Source organism: Scyliorhinus torazame, chromosome 2 (assembly GCF_047496885.1).
Source record: "Scyliorhinus torazame isolate Kashiwa2021f chromosome 2, sScyTor2.1, whole genome shotgun sequence".
NCBI lineage: Eukaryota > Metazoa > Chordata > Chondrichthyes > Carcharhiniformes > Scyliorhinidae > Scyliorhinus > Scyliorhinus torazame.
The window spans coordinates 383,282,898-383,302,402 of NC_092708.1; the positions used below are offsets into that span (position 1 = coordinate 383,282,898).

General features: G+C 49.1%; 1 protein-coding gene across 1 annotated transcript in view; it reads left to right on the top strand.

Moving 5' to 3' along the window:
- nrxn3a (neurexin 3a) overlaps window positions 1-19,505 on the top strand; it is a 2,368,971-nt gene that overhangs the window by 675,506 nt on the left and 1,673,960 nt on the right. Inside the window, exons 7-8 of the mRNA XM_072493615.1 lie at window positions 3,006-3,444; window positions 7,632-8,015. Of these exons, the coding sequence (XP_072349716.1) occupies window positions 3,006-3,444; window positions 7,632-8,015 (823 nt within the window). The remainder of the gene's footprint in view (window positions 1-3,005; window positions 3,445-7,631; window positions 8,016-19,505) is intronic.

Below are 19,505 nucleotides of genomic sequence, written 5' to 3' on the forward strand. Positions count from 1 at the left end.
CGCCAGCCGGAGGAGCGGAAACCACTCCGGCGCGGGCCTAGCCCCTCAAGGTGAGGGCTTGGCCCCTAAAGGTTCGGAGAATTCCGCACCTTTGGGGCGGCCCGACGCCGGAGTGATCCGTGCCGTTTTTGGCGCCGGGTAGCGGACATCGCGCCAGTTTGCGGAGATTCACGCCCATTGTTTTTCAATGTTGTAACAATGTTGGACTGGGGGGGGCGGGGGGAATGCCTCTTTGGCTCATTGTCCAATTGGGTAGTGAAGACTGTTTTGTTATTTTTCCTTTGTAACATAAGCGGCTTCCTTGTGTTGCATTTGTCAAGGAAGGTCGAGACGTGTAAATAACTTCAACTCATTTATTTACACTATGTACACTTTTATAACTTGAGTTCGACACTACTGCTAATCCTATTGTAGCTACCTAAACTGACTAACCAGCTGCGGTCTTCCACGTGGTGGGTGTGATAATGAATCAACCCTGTGCCTCTCCTCACTGACTGTCTCCACTGGCCAAAAGGCTGATCATCTGTGTGGTGTCCTTTATGTATAGGTTGGTATAATGCCCCCCTGTGGTCGTGTCACCTCCTTGTGTACCATGAATGTCCATTGGTCACCTCCTATCGAACTTATCTATTGGTTGAGTGTGTGTGTGTGATGTTTCTGGTGCTCCCTCTAGTGTCTGTCTAGCTTACATGTATTTACAATGATGCACATCACCACAAAGACTTTATTTGCTTTCCAATCATATGGGAAGATGGTATTCTGCAAGGACAAATATACCGGGTGACCAATGGTGGATGTGCGGAGGTGGGGTCATGGTATTGGAGGTGACAGGTCACATAATGGTACTTGCCCAAAATTAGGTAATCCTATTGTTGGGACTGATGGCAATTGTGGCTATTCAAGAAAGGGAGGGCAAATAAAAAGCAAAGCACTTCCCAAGTGTTGATAATCTGAAGGGCGGCACAGTGGTTAGCACTGCTGTCTCACAGCGCCAGGGACCCGGGTTAGATTCCGACCTCTGTGCGTAGTTTGCACTTTCCCCCCCGTGTCTGCGCAGGTTTCCTCCGGGTGCTCCGGTTTCCTCCCACAGTCCAAGGATGTGCGGGTTAGGCGGATTGACCGTGTTAAAATTGTCCCTCAGTATCACAAAGGTTAAGTGGGGTCATGGGTTTATGGGGATAGGGCCCAGTCGGGGTGCTCTTTCGGTGGGTGGGTGCAGACACGATGAACCGAATAGCCTCCTTCTGCGCCATAGGAATTCCGTGGAGTCTATAGATTCTATAGAACAAGGACAGGAAACACGGCAGGTCAACTGGCTCTGTGGAGAGAAGAAAAGATGTTTCAGAAATGAAAAAATAACAGCATTTAAGTGGGAACTCAACAAAGAGAAATGGTAGTAAAAACAAGCACAGTAAATACGGGTAATATGTATCTGTATTGCGCTTGAAAGAAAATTAAGAGATGATTCAGCATCTGAGGTGATGCCAGTGAGGACAATGAGAATGGCCTCAATCGCCAGGACCACGTAAGGCGTGAATGCAATTTTGTGAAACGCTTCTTCAAGAATCCTCTGTTACTTCCTGAGTTTCAAGTTACAGTTAGTCTGTTGGACTGGAGAAGCAGAGGTGGTTCTCATTCGGACATGGAGGCTAAGGGAGGAATTTGATGGAGGTATTTAAAATCATGAGAGGTTTAGGTGGAGTAAAATGAAGAGAGTTTTTTTCCCATGGCTGAAGAGTTGATAGCCAGAGGGTACAGGTCCAAGCTGATCGCCAAAAGAAACAGACAGAGGATGTGAGGAAGAACCTTTTTTGTTTAACGCAGTGGGTGATGAAGATTTGGAATGCACTGCCTGAAAGGGCGGTGGATTCGGATTCAAGAGTAGCTTTAGGAAGGGAATTGGATGGAAAGTGAAAGAAGAAAAAAATTACATGGAAATAGGGGGCGTGATTCTCTCAGCCCAGGCCGGGCCGGAGAATCACGGGGATGGGTGCGAATCGTGCAACTCTGCCCCGACGCCGGTCCACCGATTCTCTGGAATTACATTCCCATTCTCTGGCGCGGTCGGTGTGATGCCGGTCAGGGGCCACTCTACGGCCCCCCCCCCCGCCCCCCCTGGCTATTCTCCGCAAGGGATGGGCGACAATCCGAGTCCCGCTGGCACCATCCACATGTGGTCTTACCCGGCGGGACCTCGGCATGCATGCATCCGGGGGTGACCTGTTGGGGGGGGGGGGGGGGGGGGGGGAGGCGGGCTGGCCTCTCGGGCTGGGAGCCACTTTTGCTCCGCACCGGCACCTGTAGCCCTACGCCATGTTGCGTCGGGGCCGGCGCGGAGAAGGAAGCCACCGCGCATGCGCGCATTGGTGCCGGTTCCACATCGCATGCGCAGACCCGCGGCGCCCATCTGACGCCGGCATCGGCAACTGGAGCGGCAGGGGTCGCTCCAGTGCGGTGCTGGCCCAGTGTACGGGTCAGAATCGCTGCACCTGAGGGCATGTTGACGCCGTGGAGAAACGTGACGGCCTTTATGACGGCGTCAACACTTAGCCTCAGGGTCAGAGAATCCCGCCGCCGGAATGCGGCGGGAGTGGGGACTAATTGTCAACAGAGTTGACCCAACCTGATAGACTGAAGTGCAGTTTCTGATTCTTCCTCTTAAACAGACAATGGCAAGAGTGAACCCGTAAACCAGCCAACTTGAGCAGGTCGTCATTGTGACGCGGTGAACAGAACTGATTTATCCTGTGAATTCCCCCCCCCCCCCCCCCCCCACTACTAGTTTTAGATTAACATTTGACTACAGATTGAATCTTTCGACACTGCCTATTGATTTCCATTCTAATTCAGAGCGAGTGTCCTTGCTCCGACAACAACGTACTGTGACGCGCCGCTGCTTCCTCATTCCTCACCTACCTGATGACCCGCGCAGATAATAAAACATTTACGCCTGCCATTGAACTAAACCTGACCTTGTGTTGTTTTGTCTTGGCTGTGATTGACAGGTCGTTTATAAGAACAACGACATCAGGCTCGAGCTCTCGCGCCTGGCGAGGATTAAGGATCCCAAAATGAAGATCCACGGCGACGTTGTGTTCACGTGCGAGAACGTCGCCACCCTGGACCCCATATCGTTCGAGACGCCGGAGGCGTACATCAGCCTGCCAAAGTGGAACACCAAGAAAATGGGCTCGATTTCGTTCGATTTTCGCACATCCGAACCCAGCGGCCTCATTCTGTTCACGCACGGAAAGCCGCAGGAAAGGAAAGACCTGAGGAGCGTGAAGAAAACCAAAGTGGACTTTTTTGCAGTTGAGCTGTTAGACGGGAATCTGTTCTTACTACTGGACATGGGCTCTGGCGCGATCAAAATCAAGTCTACCACGAGGAAGGTGAATGACGGGGAATGGTATCACGTGGACATACAACGGGACGGTAGATCAGGTAAGGAAGGGAGCAAAAAATTTACGCTCGTTGAGGAGCTTGCCAAGAGAGGGGGTGGGGGGGCAAAAATGAAATACAAAGTATATTTTCCTTTACAATAGCCCGGCAAAAAGCAATTCTGCGAACAGTAAGCTTTGGCCGGGGATTAAGAATGACTGCACTCGGGGGCAGCACGGCGGCGCAGTAAGGTAGCCCTGCAGCCTCACGGCGCTGAGGTCCCAGGTTTGATCCCGGCCCTGGGTCACTGTCCGTGTGGAATTTGCACAATCTCCCCGTGTTTGCATGGGTTTCGCCCCCACAACCCACTGATGTGCAGGGTAGGTGGATTGGCCACGCTAAATTGCCCCTTAATTGGAAAAAATGAATTTGGTACTCTCAATTTATTTTTTAAAAATAAATAACGGTGCTCCTGACAGAGAAAAATGAAAATAACTTGTGTTTCACATTATGTTGCCTTCCAATTTTCTCTGTTCCTGTCCTGAAGGTATTGATCACTGTTCACATAAAGTTCCATTGATGCAGCACACTCACTGCGGAACCTCACACGAGTGCCTGTCCTGCATTCATTGTCCTAGAAAATGGGTCTCATGAGGTTACCTGACCGTTGGATTGGAAAGGAGCTGCTACATGCCTCAGCCTGATGTAGGGTTGTCAACGGTCCAAGATTTTAGCCTGAGTCTCCAGAAAGTAAAGATTTACCCCCAGACGCTGCTGCGAACAATCCTGGACTCAAGTCAGCAGGCTGTCCTTGAAAAAAAAATTTTTAATCTTTTTTTTACATTCCCATTCAACCCTTCTATTTGTTAATTAAAAGAAATATATTGGAAAGGCTGGAGAAAATATTGTTTGAATGATTGTCTAGAGTCTCCCATTTGCGTTATGATGATTCTGTTCAATTCCTGTTGGTCAAGGAAAGGCCGAGAGGTTATGAATGTGTTGGGCGGCCAATGACGTGACAGTGAGGGTGGGACAAGTGGAAGTGAGAGATCATGTGATGAAACCTCCAGGAATACACCCAACAGGTTGGCAACCCTAGCCTGGTGCCTTCCTCATTTAGCACCGCAGACACACACAGGCACAAGCGCACACTCTTTCTAACAGGGAGTTATGGAATATTGAGAGCCAAAAGGGACTATGACTGTTTATTTTCCACCAGCAAGTCCAATAACTTGTCTTTATATAGCACCTTTCATGTAATAAAATGCCCCAAGATCTTCCATAGGAGTGTTATAAAACAGTATTAAACATTGAGCCACATAAGGAGGTGGTAGAGCAAATGGCTAGAAGCTTGGTCAACAAGGTAAGTTTTAAGGATTGGCTTAGTGAGGTTTAGCAGGAGAATTCCAGAACTTCGGGACTGGCAACTGCAAGTATGGCCACCAATAATAGAGCAATTAAAGTTTAGATTTCTCGGGGATGGGGCGGGGTGGGGGGAGGGGAGGGGGAGTGCGGGGGGAAGGCTGGTGAAGATTATGGAGATAGGAAGACATGAGGCTGTGGAGAGATTTAAAAACCAGGATAACAAATTTCAAATCGAGGCATTGTTTGGCGGGGACCCAATATCGGGTAATGTGCCCAGGCTCAGTAGGTGACCAGGACTCGGTGAAAGAAAAGCCTTGGGCAGCTAATCTCTGGATGACCTCAGGTTTGTGCAGAAGGTGGCCCAGTAGTGTGTTGGAATAGGCAGGTGTAGGAGTAAGGAAGGGAGGGATGAAGATTTAAGCAGTGGATGAGCTGTGTCATGTGAGAGTACCATTAAGAAATAGGTGTTTAAGAAATGTACCTTTAAGAAATGGGTGTTTATAAATGGGTGTGTATATAAATATCTGTAGTGAGAGTACCTTTAAGAAATGGGCGTTTATTACTGCAGTGATGTCAGAGAGGGGGTGGAGCTGGGCTGTCTGCCAGCTTTTTACTTTCGTTTTAGGCTGTTTGCTGCAGGGTGTGTTTTTGTTTCGTTTTAAGTGTTGGAGCTGAAGCCAGACAGAGCAGGTGTACTGTTGATCTCTCTGCCATGAAAAGACTGTCTCTTGGTCATTTGGTGAATTCAGAATTATAAATGTTTCAGTGGTGAATGTAAACCTAATGTGCTTCTGTTAAAGGTGTTTTAAGTCTTATGGGTGTTAAAAGGAAAGCTTAAAGGATTACTTAGTGTTGTAGGATTTGCGGGTTGTATTTGAATTAATGGCTGTTAAGATGTTTCAAAAAGGTTAACTTGAGTTCATAGAATAAACATTGTTTTGCTTTAAAAATTACTTTTCCATTTCTGCTGTACCACACCTGTAGAGTGGGCCGTGTGCTCCCCATACCACAATCTATTGAAAGTTGTGGGTCAGGTGAACTCCATGATGCAATTTGGGGTTCTCTAAACCCTGGCCCATAACAGCTGAGATAGGGGTGAAGCCGAGCAAACTACTGGTGGGTGGAAGCAGGTGGTCTTAGTGATGGAGCTGATGGAAGGTCCAAGTTCATCTCAGGGTCAGATGTGACGCCAAAGATGCAAACAGTCTAGTTCAGCCTCAGAGGGTTGCCCGGGAGCAGAAGAGAAATCAGTAGCTTGGAAGTGGAGTTTGGGCCGAGGACTGTCAACAAATGGCTTCGGTCCTCTCAATAGTACCAACCTGGCACCTTGGCACCCTGGTACTGCCACCCGGCAATTTTAGTCTGTGACGTGGCTGGACCTAAGTATGAAATTCTGTCAGTTTGTATGTTCTGGTATTGCAGAATTGGCCACAGTTAACCTTTCCGGAAATTGGGTATACTACAAGAGGAAATGTATCCCTTTCATTCCATTGCAGGGGCAACAGATCTACCCCCAATGTTTTCGATAACCATTCGGTCTTGGAAACCAGATTGTTTAATTGGCGAAGAGTGACAGTAGTGCACATTTATGGGGAATTATATCATTCTTAGCGATTATATTTTTTTGGAGGGGTGGGCGAAAGCTGCTAACATGGTAGATCATATACAAATACCTCAGAGATTACCTTAGTCATTTAGTACAAGTAGTACATTTAATTAACTTGGTGAAAGTTCATTCTCTGTGAAATAATTACTTATCTTCGGGCAGGGGGGGTGGGGGGGGGGCGGGGGGCGTAGGCGTGAAGGTGATGTGGTTTATAGTTCAGAGGGACTGCAGCGGTTCAAGAAGGCAGCTCACCACCGCCTTCTGAAGGGCAACTCGGGATGGGCAATAAATTCTGGCCTAGTCAGCGACGCCCACATCCCGTGAATGAAAACTCTTGTAAAAATTATAAGAATCAAAGTCCTGTGAAGGCAAATAGAGGGTAAACGTACATTACAGCCAAGGAAAACATTGCTCTTAGCTTAGTTATATAGATAATTGGCCTTGCGTTTTTCTTCACCATTCTCTCATCAATTTCCCCTCACGGAGACGTTGGGTTCCGTTTGGAAAACAGCCCTACGAACCTTTCTCCAGGACAAGGAATTAGAGTTCGGTTCCCTAATGGTGTTCATTCATTCAGAGAGCAATTGGGATCTGGAATTCTCTCCCCTGGACATCTGTTGTGGCTGGAGGTCAATTGGAAATTACGAAAATGCACTTGATAACGCTCTGTTCAGCAGGGTTGCTAAGGGGACCAAAGCAGGTAGATGGAGTTAAGAAATTGTGGGGGAGAGAGTGGCATAGTGATACCGTCACTGAGCTCGTAATGCCCAGGTTAATTTTCTGTGGATGTGGGTTCAAATCCCACAGTGGTAATCACCACTAATAGTATATTACATGTATTACGGCACTGCCCGTATAGTAGAGGTACATGGGTAAATCCCTGTCTGCTGGCTCCGCCCAGTAGGCGGAGTATAAATGTGTGTGCTCGCCGGTGCTGCAGCCATTCTGGTTCCAGCTACAGGAGGCACAACATCTTTGCTCAATAAAGCCTCGATTATTCCACTACTCTCGTCTTTGTGGTAATTGATAGTGCATCACCCACCCCAGCAACAATATTTATCTGGGATCTGAAAGATTGTCTCAGTAATGGTGACCATGAACGCTGGCTTTGATTGTTGTAAAAACCCTTCTGCTGGCACTAATGCCCCTTTAGGGATGGAGACTAATCGTGGCACCCATGATCCCATGATGGTATATGAAGAACAGTGGGGTTTTCTCAGTGTCATGACCAAAATTAGCCCCCCAACCAGCATTGAGCTTGCCTGGTTTTCTCTTGCAGGTACTATATCGGTGAATAGTCGACGCACCCCGTTCACGGCGAGTGGAGACAGTGAGATTCTTGACCTGGAGGGGGACATGTACCTCGGAGGCCTGCCAGACAACAGAATGGGCTCCATCTTGCCCACGGAGCTGTGGACCGCCATGCTCAACTACGGCTACGTTGGCTGCATCAGGGACTTGTTCATTGACGGCAGGAGCAAGGACATCCGACAGTTGGCCGAGGAGCAGAATGCTGCTGGGGTCAAGCCATCCTGCTTACGTGTGAGCATCAAACAGTGCGACAGCAATCCCTGCAAGAACAATGCGGTGTGCCGGGAAGGCTGGAACCGGTTCATCTGCGACTGCACAGGCATGGGCTACTGGGGGAGAACATGTGAAAGAGGTAAGTAAGCGTGATTTAACGTCATGAGAATGTAAATTATTTTGTTTTATGCCGATTTCCCGTGAAAAAATAACAGCATGCCAAGTGCTTGCTTCAGGAATTCAGCATGTTGGAGAACCATGGGATGGCTGGTGGCAGATTTGATCTCTCGCAGTCCCCAATGCATAATCTCAGCCATGCAACTGAGAAATATTTAGGCATTATCCGATATTCAGGCTGAAGCTCCCATGCCCACATCTGGTTGCAGAACGTGTCTGTAAAGAAGTTAGAATCATCGAATCCCTTCAGTGCAGAAGGAGGCCACTCGGCCCATCGAGTCTGCACCAACCCGCTGAAAGAACACCCTACCTAGGCCCAATTCCCCACCATATTCCCGTAAACCCACCTAGGGGCAATTTAGCACGGCCAATCCACCTAAACTGCGCACCTCTGGACTGTGCGAGGAAACCAGAGCACCCGGAGGAAACCCACGCAGACACGGGAAGAATGTGCAAAATCCACACAGACAGTGACCCAAGGTCAGATTTGAACCAGGGTCCCTGGCGCTGTGAGACAGCAGTGCTAACCACTGTGCCACTGTGCCATCCCGTAGTCTTCTATATGTTAACATTATTAACCACTTGTAACCACATACATGTATACAGTAAAGGGTACAGGCATGGAGCTATCTCCATGTACCAGTCTTAACACATTTCTGTTCAACACCACAATGATTCCGATCTCTGGATTGTGTACCTTGTTACATCACTGTGTGGTTTATACTATACTCAGTTGCACATTAACCCTGTATGCACGAGAACCTTACACTGCAACATCCTCTCTTTATACAGTTGTTCGATAATACAGAATTTGAGTGTTGCTGAAAATCTTCAAAAAGCATGGGCGGGATTCTCCGTCCCGCTGCACCAGTCTTCTGGAGCAGCACCCCACCCCCGCCGGCAGTGGGATTCCCCATCCTGCCAGCCGGCCAACCTGGTTTCACGTTGTGGGCAGCCCCACGCCGTCGGGGAATACCCGGGCGTGAGTGCGCTGCCGGCGTAACAGAGAATCCAGACAGAGGAGAATCCAGCCCCATGTCTCTTTTTCAGAAATGCTCTTTTTATATGCTATTGTCTGTGTCAGTTTTGCATTGATAGAATCAATGTCACTCACCCATCCTGTATGTCAAATAGCCCAGAGGAACTTGAGAACCATGGTCCACTAGAAAGTAACCATCATCTAAGCCCAAACGAACAGCTTGTACTCGGTTTTATGCACTTCTACCTCTCAGTGTGATTTGATGAATTATCCAGTAAGTGGGCAGTTCGCAGGCTGGTCATCCAATTAAAGATGGGAGGCAGGCTCCTGAGGCTGGGCTGTCCTTCAGTCCTGAGCGAACCAACAGCCCATCGTCGGGAATGGGAGCTGCCGATGTAAATACGAGCGAGCAAGAGAGAGAGGGCACCTCAAGATGGTGTTGTCTTCTGAAGAGTTTTTAAGAAAGCTGAAATTTACATGGCGGCACTACTGCCAGATCGCTCTGGCCAAACGTGGCCTATTGGGGAGGAAGGGGGGGAAACAGCATGTGACCACAGCCTTGGAACAGGCCCTGATTGAATTGTGACTTGAGCAGGCACTTTAAGTGTCTCAATTAGCTGTGCCATGGCCTGATGGCAGGAACAGGCTGGCAAAATGGCATGCCATCCAGTGCAGAAAAAATCCGGGTCCATCCACCTCCACTACTGTTTAAAATCTTTTGTCCGAAAGCAGCACGGTGGCGCAGCGGTTAGCACTGCTGCCTCACGACGCCGGGGTCGCAGGTTCGAACCCAACTGTGGGACACTGTCCGTGTGTAATTTACACTTCTCCCCGTGTTTGCGTGGGTTTCGCCCCCACAGCCGAAAGAATGTTTTTCCCACATTCTTTTGTCTACTACATACGTACTGTGTACGTTCCCTTGGCCACAGTAAAAAATCCGTTTCACTGTACTTCGGTCCTTGTGACAATAAATATCAATCAATGTGCAGGCTAGGTGGGTTGGCCACACTAAATTGCTCTTTAATTGGAAAAAATGAATTGGGCACTCTAAATTTATTTTTAGAAAAATCTTTTGTCCGTGGATTCTTTGTACTCAACTCTGGTTCAGCCACATCTAGACTAATGGCGTCCCGTTTTGGTCACCAGACAGGATGGCCGATACAGAAGCCTGCCTGAAAAAGGAAACGGAATGTCCCTCAGAATGCACCTGCTCTAAGAGCCTGTTATAATCACAAAAGGCCGAGGGAGCTCAGTATTTCTTTACAGAGAGAAGTGTCGATTAATGTGGTGACCTCATTGAGATATGTGGAATAATGAAGGGAACTCCGTGTGAGCCGATAAGCTATTTGAAGCAGATAGATCAGGGATGTAAGGGATCAGGGATATAAACTATGCAAGCATGAGATGTCTGGAAGTCTTTCATGCGACAGGGGTTTACAAACAGTTAGACGACTTGCAGGCTCACGTGAATGTGAATTTGCTACAGCTGTTCACAAAAGGTGCAAGACAAGTTCCTTGTTATGGCTCACCTTAGTGGTAGGACTTTGGGCGAATACATCACCGTTATTGTGATCTCCCGGACTCATATTGGGGATTGCACAAATTCCCTGGATTATTTTCGATGAATTAGCCGAATCTTTATTAATTGATCTTTTCCTTCACCCTCCCCGGGAGATTACATGACTGCTGGTGTATCGGGATTGTGGGGGGGCACCAGGGGGCTGCTTCTAAACACTGTGGGTCATGACCATTTGGGGCAGATTTGCTGGACGTGTCTTTCCCTGTATTAATTTGTTGAAGAGAGGCTAGGGAAAACTGATGGTGAAGTGGGAAGAACTGAGCAGTTGCGAGGTCTTTGAGCTCCAGTGTGACAGTATTTTTCTCTCCAAGTTACTCCCGACAATTGGATTGAAACAGCAGATGGCTGACATTCTGCTACATTTCCAACATTGCAACACTGATCTAACTGTGTTCATGCAGTAGCAGGGCCAGAGAAATCAGTGCTAGTCCACGTTCCTACATCCAAACGCTTTTTGGTGCACCTATAATGGTGCTAGTGAATTTGAGGATTTTGACACGGTGACATTGAAGAGACAGTTCCATCTGTCAATGCTGGGATGTTGTATGGCTTGGAAATGATGGTGCTCGTGTACTTTTATTGCTGCCGTCCGTGGTTGTAAAGGTCACAGAGTTGGGATGAGCTGGGCAAAGAGATCTTGGTGAATTACTGCTGTTCATCCTTCAGGTCGTACATGTTGCATCCAGATCATAGGGTAACATTGGGGTTCTAGAGTCTCCATTACAGGAGTGGAAAGGGGAGTGATTTGCACTGGTTTGGGTGGGCGGAGGCTGATTTTGCACTGTTCACTTCATTAAATAGGCATCCACGAAAGGTCTGGGGGAGGTGATGGTGGGCAGGAAATCGCCATTACCCTGTGGGATCGAAGGTTCTGATGCCATAGTTAGAGGCCACTCAGACAGCCTCTACTCTCCCTCCTGGGCATCCTGCACTATCCCTCCCCGGGACACCCTGCACTATCCCTCCCCGGGGCACCCTGCACTATCCCTCCCCGGACACCCTGCACTAGCCCTCCCCGGGACACCCTGCACTATCCCTCCCCGGGACACCCTGCACTATCCCTCCCCGGACACCCTGCACTATCCCTCCCCAGGACACCCTGCACTATCCCTCCCCTGGACATCCTGCACTATCCCTCCCCTGGACATCCTGCACTATCCCTCCCCGGGACACCCTGCACTATCCCTCCCCGGGACGCCCTGCACTATCCCTCCCCGGGACACCCTGCACTATCCCTCCCCGGGGCACCCTGCACTATCCCTCACCGGAACACCCTGCACTATCCCTCCCCGGGACACCCTGCACTATCCCTCCCCGGGACACCCTGCACTATCCCGCCCGGACATCCTGCACTATCCCTCCCCTGTACATCCTGCACTATCCCTCCCCGGGACACCCTGCACTATCCCTCCCGGACATCCTGCACTATCCCTCCCCTGTACATCCTGCACTATCCCTCCCGGACATCCTGCACCATTCATCCCCAGACATCCTGCACTATCCCTTCTGGACATCCTGCACCATTCCTCCCCAGACATCCTGCACTATCCCTCCGGACATCCTGCACCATTCCTCCTGGACATCCTGCAATATCCCTCCCGGATACCCTGCACTATCCCTCCCTGGAACACCCTGAACTATCCATCCCCGGGACACGCTGCACTATCCCTCCCCGGTACACCCTGCACTATCCCTCCCCGGAACACCCTGCACTATCCCTCCCCGGGACGCCCTGCACTATCCCTCCCCGGGACACCCTGCACTCTCCCTCCCCGGGACACCCTGCACTATCCCTCCCTGGAACACCCTGCACTATCTCTCCCCGGACACCCTGAACTATCCCTCCCCGGGACACCCTGCACTATCCCTCCCTGGATCACCCTGCACTATCCCTCCCGCACATCCTGCACCATTCCACCCCAGACATCCTGCCTTCTCCCTCCCAGGCATCCTGCACCATTCCTCCCAGACATCCTGCACTATCCCTCCCCGGACATCCTGTGCAAACTCTCCTGCGTCACCTGCTCTCCCCCTCATGGGCCACCAGTATCATCCCTCCCAGGTCATCTCGCGCCATCCTCCTCCAGACCGCCTGCACACTCCCTCCTGGGATATCGTGCACCACCCGTTTCCGGACAGCCTGTACTATCCCTCCCGGAAAATCCTCTACCATCCCTCCCTGGACACCCTGCACTGTCCCTTCTCGAACAGCCTGCTCTACCCTTCCTACCTTTTTCCAGCTACCTCTTCCCTGTTACCATTCCTCCGCACAGTTTGCACTGCCACCACCCACCCTCTGGCGTAGGCTGGCATTTCCAAACATTGCCCAAAAGGGACAATGCAGCAGCAGCACACCTGGTCGTTAATCATGGAAGAGGTCAAACTCACGCCACGTATATGCAGTCGGGAATGTGAACGTTCTGATTTCTCACTGGTGGGGGGGACAACATAGGGCGGGATTCTCCACTCCCGCGCCGAAGGCCCACGCCGTCGTGAACGCCGTCGAGGTTCACGACGGCGTGAAATTACCCCTATCCCAACCGATTCAGGGCCCGATAATGGGCTAGGAGCGGGGCCACGTCATCTACACGCGCCAGGCCTTGTCGCCGTGTAAAGGCGGCGCCGCACACATGACGTGGCCGGCACCGCATAACTGGCGTCACCCGCGCATGCGTGGTTGCCGTCCTCTCCGTGTCCGCACCGCAAGAAGATGGCGGAATGATCTTGCGGGGCCGCGGAAAGAAGGAGGTCCTCCTTCAGAGAGGACGGCCTGACGATTGGTGGTCACCGATCGCGGGCCATCCCACATGTGAGGTACCCCCCGGTGCAGGATCCCCCCTCCCTCCCCCGCAGACCGCCCCCCCCCCAACGTTCCCGCACCGTTCCCGACGGCAGCGACCAGGTGTGGACGGCGCCGGGGGGAACCCGCCGTTTTGGCCTGGCCGCTCGGCCCATCCGGGCCTGAGAATAGCGGGGGTGCCGGAGAATCGCCATTTTGCGTGTCTCCGGCGATTCTCCGGCCTGCAGCCCGCGGAACTCGACGGGACCGTTCCCGCCGCTTGGGAGAATCGCGGGAGGGCGTCGGGCCAGCGTCCCGGGAAATTTTGGCGGCCCAGGCAATTCTCCCAACCGGCGCGGGAGTGGAGAATCGCGCCCTGGGGCTGGATACTCCGCCGTCCACATTTCCATTCCATCCCGCCGGCAAGATTCTCCATTACGCCGGCTGGTCAATGGGGCAGCCCCACGCCGTCGGAAACTCCCGGGCTGCCGGCAAAACGGAGAATCCCGCTTGCGGGAAATCCAGCCCCTGGCCTCCGAATGAGCGTGCTGATGCATTGCAAAAGGACTTCCCGATATCGTTCATCGGAAAATTCCACCCTCCTTTAAATCGCTAAATTTCATCCCGCCATCGGGGAGCTAATGTTGGCCTCACGCAAAAATAAGTTCCCCTGCGTCCCGCTGCTGGCAGGCCCGGCTGAATCTTCTGACTTGAGTGACTTCTGTTGCTGCCAACTTGATGTTGAAACCTTGAATAGATTATTGGGCGAATAAGGAATTCTCATGAGCTGAGTTTGTGTTTCTTCGATAGCATCATTTACCCATCATTGGTAGTGAAGGAGAACAAAAAGACATCACAACACTCCATTTAGTCCAACGTGGTGAGCCCGACCTGCTCTGATTAGAATAATAATGAACAACAATTAGCTTGGGAAGAATTTAACGAAAGGAACCTTTTTCCCACTGGGGTCAGATTCCTCTTTTAAGGACAGTGAGAGAATCCAACTTTTTTTTCAATAATATGCCATGCAATGATCTGAAATTTGTTGGCTTGCTGTATTATCCGATTTAAAATAAACAGGTCACGGCTTTGGTCCAAATAGAGAGAAGAAGAATTTGACAGGAATTCATTCAGAGTTCATGTGACGGTAAACAGTCCAATTTCGTGGCTTATATATTTCCGGCTGATCCTTTGAAACTTCGAGTGATTTCAGTATGAAGCAGTGTAGATTTTGCTCCTAATGAACAGTCACGTCTTACTGTCTGACATCATGTCTATGTGCAGTCAGCCTGCAAAGCTAATTTGGAATGATAATTAGCACTGCATTCTCCCTCGAATAAAACATGAAACATTAATTACAGAATTGCTGTCTTTCAAAGGGGATGAAAAATTAAACCAGACAAAGTTCAAGAGAAAAAAGGACGGTTGATTTTTTTTTTTGAATAAAAATCAAGCGCTGGAATAATGGCTCAGCAATATTTGATAAGGGCAGTTTTAAGGATCCACCAGAACAGGAGGAGTGGGGAGGAGGGGCATTCAGCCGCTTGAGCCTGCTACGCCATTCAGTGAAATCACGGGTGGTCTGCATCCGACCGGGGAATTCCTACACTGCGGAAGGAGACCATTCAGCCCATCAAGTCTGCTCCAGCCCTCTGAAAGCGCCCCCTACCTCGGCCCACTCCCCTGCCCTATTCCGGTAACCCCACCTCTTTGAAACGAAGGGGCAATTTATCATGGCCTATCCACCGAAGCTTTACATCTTTGGACGGTGGGAGGAAACCGGAGCACCCGGAGGAAACCCGCGCAGACGCGGGGAGAAAGTGCAAACTCCGCACAGACAGTCACCCAAGGTCGGAATCAAACCTGGATCCCTGGTGCTGTGAGGCAGCAGTGCTAACCACTGTGCCACCGTGCCGCCCATGTGCGTCACCATTAATGTCATAATGTGTCACGGCAGTCTTGTTGCACAGTGGTTCGTGTCCCTACCTCTGGTTCAGGAGCTCCAGGTTCAAGTCCAATGTTAGCTCTTGTTGGTCTTATTAATGCGGGTTAATAATCAGTTTGGAATCTTTCCACTGTGTGTGTGTGAGATGATGCTTATAAAAATAGAGCATTCCGTTATTAAGGGGACAATTTATTAGGGCGGCATGACCTCGGATAAAAATATTGCATTATTGGCCTTTTTAAAAAATTATTTAATGGGATGTCCCCATCCCTAATTGCTTCCAACTGAGTGTCTTGCTACACCGTTTCATGGGGCAGCTGGGAGTCACATGCAGGCCAGACGGGGCAAGGATGGCAGATTTCCTTCTCGAAAGGACACTTGTGAACCAGATGAGTTTTTATGACAATTGATTTAAGGCCATCATTAGACTTTTAATTCCAGGTTTTTATTTAATTCAAGTTTCACCATCTGCCGTGGTGGGATTACCCTGGGTCTCTGGATTAATAATCCAGTGTCAATGCCATGACGCCATCGCCTTCTCTTCCTTCTAGTGATTCTGATCTATGTGAAGGAGAACACAATGAGACCACTGGTTGGATGGCAAATCTGATGATTTTTTGGTGAATGCTGCCCCTGTTTCAGTAACAAGGTAATATTCAAGATGGCATTTGGAGTTCAGCAGTTTACATTCACTTTCTAAACAGAAAGCTGAAACCCATCTGGTTCGCTAATGCCCTTCAGGGAAGGAAATCTGCCACACTTACTCGGTCTGGCCTACAGGTGACTCCAGGCCCACAGCAACGCGGTTGACTCTTAAATGGCTTAAATAAAACTATAGTGGCTCAGTAATGGTGACCATGACAACTATCTGGTTCACTAATGTCCCTTTAGGGAAAGAAATCTGCCGTCCTTACCTGGTCTGGCCGACATGTGACTCCAGACCCCTAGCAATGTGGTTGACCCTGACCTGGCCCCCTGAAATGGCCGAGCAAGCCACTTGGTTGAAGGACAATTGGGAATGGACAACAAATGCTGCCCCGGTTAGCGAAGCCGACATCTCATGAATGAATTTTTTTTAATCCCAAAAAGGTGTAAACTTTGAGGGGTTCTGGTCTGCTGGATGGGAAGTAACTGTTGTCACTGGGAGGTCGGGCAGGGAGCAGAGGGCACAAGAGTTTGAGGCAATTGGCAAAATAGCCAGTGGCGAAATGAGGGGAGAAATGTGTGTTGGAACCGCGAGTACCTTACTGGGTGGGAATAATTAACTTCTCCGTGATCCTTGCAGAATATGAGCTCCCACGTTAAGGGGGTCGGGGGGGGGGGTGGTTGGGTGGAGGTATCTCTAAACAATGTATAGTTGTAGGGTATATGAAGCCGGGCAGGTGGACACCGGCAAGGCAGACCCAGTTGGGATCTACTGTCATGTGAGAGTACCTTTAAGAAATGGGTGTTTATAAATGGGTGTGTATATAAATATCTGTAGTGAGAGTACCTTTAAGAAATGAGCGTTTATAAATGGGTGTGTATATAAAGATCTGTAGTGAGAGTACCTTTAAGAAATGGGTGTTGAAGAAATGTACCTTTAAGAAATGGGTATTTATCAGTGATGTCAGAGCGTGGGTGGAGCTGGGCTGTCTGTCAGCTTTTTACTTTTGTTCTAGGCTGTTTGCTGCAGGGTGTGTTTTAGTTTTGTTTTCAGAGCTGCAGTCACAGCCAGAAGGGGCAATAGTCTCTCTCTCTGTAATCTAAAAATTCTAAATCGATCCTTTGGATATTTAAAACTAATAACTGCTCTCAGTCGTGACTTTAACTTGATGTGCTTCTGTTAAAAGTTTTGTTTTAAGTCTTATGGATGTTGAAAGGAAAGCTTAAAGGATTACTTAGTGTTGTGGTCTTTGGGGGTTGTATTTGAATTGATGGTTGCTAAGATGGTCACTGTATGGTTTAAAAGGTTAACTTGAGTTCATAGAATAAACATTGTTTTGCTTTAAAACATACATTTCCATTTCTGCTGCACCACACCTGTAGAGTGGGCCGTGTGCTCCCCATACCACAATCTAATAAAATTTGTGTGTCAGGTGAACTCCATGATACACTTTGGGGTTCTCTAAGCCCTGGCCCATAACACTACCGTGTGATGAGTTTAACAGTTGCAAATCAACAAAGTTTCTTTAAACTGCTCCTTCGCGGCCTTATAAAAATCTGGAATGCACTTCCCGCCGAAAGGACAGTGGAAGTGATACCATAGCAGCTTTCAACAGGGAACTGGATAAATATTTGGGGGAAAAAAATGGATGAATAATTGAAAACACAAAAGGGCTTTGGGGGAAAGAACATGGAAAAAGTGGCATTAATTGGATAATTATTTCAAGGAGACGTCATGGGTATGGGGCGTCCAATGGGGTGTCATCTTTCTATGACTCCAGCTTGGGAAATGTGACGTGCTCTGCTGAATTGTGGAAGAAGTGACTCACTGATTTATGAACAGTTGTTGTATTTCTGCGCCATGAGGAAGTGGTGATTACCTTCCCTGTTAAGCATAGATTGTTCACCAATGGATGAATATTTCATAACTTAAAGGAGCGACAATATCAGATACGTCAATCGAATAGTGAAGTGCTCACAGCATTAGTTAATTGTCATACTTTGACTCTGATTCAAGTGCTCTTTGAAGGGGAACCGTGGTGCTGGCTGAGCGTAAAGATTTTCATGTCTCCCAAGTGGTTCAAGCCAGACCAGGATATTTCAGACTTTCCCCCGGCTGAAGGGCTCCAGAAGGGTCATAATGATATTGGAACCCTCAAGAGCTGCCTCTGCGAGCCAGGACTCCACTTTGAGGTAATTATCTTGCAGAAGCAGGCCAGGATGAGTTATTTTATTTTTATCCCTGCCCCAGGATATAATGTATCTCGGTTGGGTTTTTATACGTCAGCCAACTCTGAAAAACCAGTACTAACTTGCAGAAGGACTCCATGAGGAATTTTACCGTTCCATAACAATGAGACCCGTCAGCATTGAAACTGATGATAAAATGAGAGGCTTCTTAAATTCTACGAGGGAAACACTTGAGCTTGAGATTCATTTTAACGTGATCCTTCTGATTTATACGCTTTGGTAGGCTCAGAGGTATGCACTCTGCAGGCACTTACCCCAACACTAATGTTCCTCTTGAATCGCGAACGTACTACAGAACACAAATTACACTTGATTACTATTAATCATCAGAGGATGAAAGAAAGTGAGATGGGAGTACTGACGACAACATGAAGTCAGGGCTTGTTGAGTTTCTAAGAGTGTTGCATGTGGAATGGGGCCAGTGAGGTTTGAAGATTGTAATGTCAGGCTTCTGATTGTAATGCAAGCTTCTGCGGAGGATATTGAGAAATCTATTGTGGGATTCGGTCTAATTGGGGACACAGAAACCTGAGTAGTGCAACAGGTGGGATTAAATGATTTTGTATCGATCCACATGGGGTTTGCTTTCTGCTGTTGGAAATCACAATTCACTGCGACGTCCTTCCCCCGGAGGTTAGATGCACCATAGGCGTACAACATAACTCAATTTTTCTGGTCTTGAATATAATTGGCATATAAGTCACCCCCCCCCCCACCCCCACCTGCCCCTCTATTCAGTTATGACACACTATATTCACATTAGTAGTCAGCCTCACCCAAAAAGGAATGGCCTGAATTTTACGCTCCCCTCACCAGCGAGTTTTTAGATTGGTTGGAGGGGGGTGGGCCATGTGTTTGCAGGGAAGGGATTCCCTCCAGTTCCTCCCCGCACTGACCACACAGCCCGTTTATGCGGGGGCAGGCAAAGCCTCTGATGGGAAGTCCGTCCTTTCCCCAATTGAGGCGTTTAAGTGGCCATTTGATGGCCCTTTCCCGCCAATTGTTAGGCTGGTGGGAACATAGAACCTCCGCGGGGGATGGCCAGAAAGAATCAAAGTTAGGTCTTGGGCAAGAATTGGAGATTGCGCCTGTCGCATTGTTCACCCTGGGGTAACACGGATTGCACACGATGCAGTTAACTGATCAAGTATACACCAAACGAAGGTGTAGGTTCAATAAAAGATTTATTGAACTCTAGCAACAAAACACACAGCTGCCTGTGGGTTGACTCTCTACTACCCGAAGTAAACTAAAGCTAACTATCTAGGCCAGGCT